Raw genomic sequence first — 3,215 nt, 5'->3', positions numbered from 1 at the left:
AGTCAGTCATATGCCTGACAGGGGAGGTCCTGGAAGAGTCGGGGTCGGGGTAGGGCTATGGTGGCCCTGGGACCTGGCCACAGGGGCCTACTGGAAGAGCATCTGTAGAGTCAACTTTTGCACTTTCTCCCAAAGTGCAAAAACTGCTGCACAGCTTATGACCAAGAAAAAAGTGTCAAGACCATAAGAGAGGATTAGCTGTGAGGACAATACTTCACGCAAAGATTTACAGGAGCAAAAGAACAAGAGCAAAGCATGGTGACAAAGGTGAGCAAGCAACCAAAGCTGGGGATCAGGGCGTGCCTGCTCTACCTGACAAAACTAGTAAAATCTCAACAGCACCACAAGGAGGGGAGCAAGACTGAAGGCTCCAGGAGCCAAGATCACCTTACTCTCCTGGCATGAAGACTGGCAGGATGGGCAATGCAGAGCCCAGGGTCACTGAGGTCCTATCAAAGAGATGAGAGAACGAGTCTCCTGGGGGTGGTGGATGTGGTGACCTAGATTGAAAAGGAGGGTGACGGGTGCCCTGAGCCCCACCCTCTTCCTCTGCAATGCCTTCCAGGAGCCAAAGTTTGTATTCACAAGCATCAACCCAGCAAACTCACTGTATGCCCAGAGGGGAGGGATGAATCCGGCAGCCAACTTGACAGCTTCATCAGACCTTTTTCAAATAGAGGTTTGCATGGTGTGGGGAAAGCAAAGCTGCACTGGGAATGTACCACTGCCACCAGCTCCCCACTCACAGCCAAGCCTTCTCTGCTGTCTCTGGACAGTGGCCCAGCCAGTGGGGGTGGGGGAGGAGGGGAGGAGCCGGGAAAACATCAAACAAGGCCCTTCCATCAGCAACACCAGGTCCCTGTCCCCAGAGGTGTATCATCTTTGATGCCTGACCCTTTATCCTTTAATTCAAGAACAGCAGCAGGTGTTCCTGAGGGACCCAGAAACAGAGCAGAAGCATGAATCGTGGTATAGGGGGTGGGGAACTGACAAATGAACTGACCTTGGCCCACCAGCTGGCTGGTGTCAAGGGCTCCTAGACTGAGGTGACAGTCCCCTTGGGTCCCCAGGCCAGCTTTATCCACAAGCAGTGGCCAAACTGAGTGCAGCTCTGGCCAGCGCTACATCTCTGCTGATCCTAAACCGTCTCTATCTTAGAGGCAGGATAATGGCAGCCCGGGCAAGGGAAGACGCTTGCCCAAGGATCCACCACAGTTTGTGAGTGCAAGAAGAGATTTTTATTTTTTAGAGCCAAGCTTGATTACAGATTTGCCATACAACAGAATCACCTTGAGACCAGGGAAAACAGATGGCTGTCCACATTAACGCTGCCATGATGGAATCTCCTGCAACACAGCGACTTGCCATATTCCTTGCTCCTGGCCTACCCCGAAGGTGTGTGACAACAGGGCGTGGATGAGGACAGGATGGGCCGCCTGGCGGAAGCCCTGGCGATGACAGAGCAGGCTCCCTTCTTCCCAGGCAGAGATGCTTGGTGGCCAGATGCTCTATCTTTGGTGATCCTTAACTGTTTATAAATCAAACAGCTGACTACACGTAAGAGCAAGCTGCAGGCCAGTGTGGGGCCGGTCCTGTGTCTTCTCTGGGTCATGCTGGGGTCTCATGTTGGTGCAACCCCTCTTGAGGTCAGTCTGGCTCCATAAACCTCATCTATTGCTCCAAGTTTAAGATGGACATTCTTTTCCAGTTTTTGGGAAAACAATCGTTAAACAGCAAAGTGTTGAGGGAATGAAAGTAATGTGAAGTAGAGGCGGCTGGGGAGGATGAGGGACTTCTAGAACAGGGAACATGGGGGTTTCCATGTTCCTAACCCCACTCCCCAGGGCTATCAGAGACTCACATTTCCAATGGGAAAAAGACAGCCAGGTAGAATGTGGTTACAGACAGGTTCCCAGCAAGGGCTCCTGGTCTTCTAGGCTGCGTTCCCTGTACTTGCCCTGTCCAGCAGGCAGCAGCACCAGGCAAGAGCCATGCTTGAAGCAGTCAGGGGACAGCTGTGGCATGAAGCAGACAGCATAAATAGCAACAGGACGCTTGATCCCAGGGGTCACAAAGTAATCTCAGCAAGCAGCCAACCATCTTCTGCATCTTTTTCAAGAGTTGAGTACACAGGCTCCAAATGAACCTTTCTATCTGAGGCTTTTGTCAAAGAAAGGGTTGCAAAGTAACATAACCACTGAGTTCCTGGGTTTGAGAGCAAGGAGCTGTACAAAGCACAGAGGTGCTGGTAAGTGCCAATTTAAATTAGCTGGCGAGAGGGGACACCCTAAAGATGACAGGAAACAGTCACCAGAAGGAAGAAACTGCACCTGCCAAGTGAAAGGAGGGAAAACCTTCAAGTTAGCCCCAGTGCACAGGTAACGCAAGCAGCTTTAATAAGCCCCATGCCCTTCTTCCCTACACCTGAACTCAAGTACACATACAGCATCCACCTCCACCCATCTACCTACAGGACTGGAGGGGACATTGGGCCAAGCCATCCTTAAACTGGAAAATGGTCGAGCTGACAGTGCTTCCAAGGTCACCTCACTTAAACCCAAACTTATGAAGACAAAGATCACTGTTCCTACTTTAATGATGGGATGAAAAAATGAGCTCAGAAGGGAAGTGTTCGACCTCAGTGACAGCTAGGACAAGATTTATCAGATTTGAAAGATCATCAAGTTTCCCCCAGCCTGGACTTCAAACATTGCTCTGTGTGTCTGTGTGTGTGAACCAGGGACCTCTGCATTCATGCAGCAGCCCAAGGAAAAGTTTTTTGAGGCTCCAGGTTTTCTCTTATCCATCTCAGTCTCAAGCTGGTAATGCCTTAACGCTCCTCATCACTCATCCCTGGTCTGGACCTGTAGCCCCAAGTGCTGCTGCTGCTAAGTCGCTTCAGTCGTGTCCGACTCTGTGTGACAGATGGCAGCCCACCAGGCTCCCCCGTCCCCGGGATTCTCCAGGCAAGAATACTGGAGTGGGTTGCCATTTCCTTCTCCAATGCATGAAAGTGAAAAGTGAAAGTGAAGTCGATCAGTCGCGCCCGACTCTTAGCAACCCCATGGACTGCAGCCCACCAGGCTCCTCCGTCCATGGGATTTGCCAGGCAAGAGTACTGGAGTGGGGTGCCATTGCCTTCTCCGTAGCCCCAAGTGAGAACCCATCAAACATGGGACAGGAACCCTATGTGTCATAGAAAGCAACCTGGTTTT

At 51.4% G+C, this 3,215-nt stretch overlaps 1 protein-coding gene across 4 annotated transcripts in view; it reads right to left on the bottom strand.

Annotated features, from left to right (window-relative positions):
- MTMR14 (myotubularin related protein 14) overlaps positions 1-3,215 on the bottom strand; it is a 44,971-nt gene that overhangs the window by 3,619 nt on the left and 38,137 nt on the right. The window contains exon 18 of one of the 4 annotated variants that reach the window (XM_010842074.1): positions 8-2,330. The exons of the other annotated variants lie outside the window; for them this stretch is intronic. Coding sequence (XP_010840376.1) covers positions 2,288-2,330 — 43 coding nt within the window. The 3' untranslated portion in view covers positions 8-2,287. Of the gene's footprint in view, positions 1-7; positions 2,331-3,215 lie in introns of those variants that run through there. 4 annotated transcript variants of the gene reach the window in all.

This window comes from Bison bison, unplaced genomic scaffold (genome assembly GCF_000754665.1).
Source record: "Bison bison bison isolate TAMUID 2011002044 unplaced genomic scaffold, Bison_UMD1.0 scf7180017864171, whole genome shotgun sequence".
NCBI classification, from domain to species: Eukaryota; Metazoa; Chordata; class Mammalia; order Artiodactyla; family Bovidae; genus Bison; species Bison bison.
Note: the sequence above shows the minus strand (reverse complement) of the source record. Positions and strands in the feature narration are given on the sequence as shown.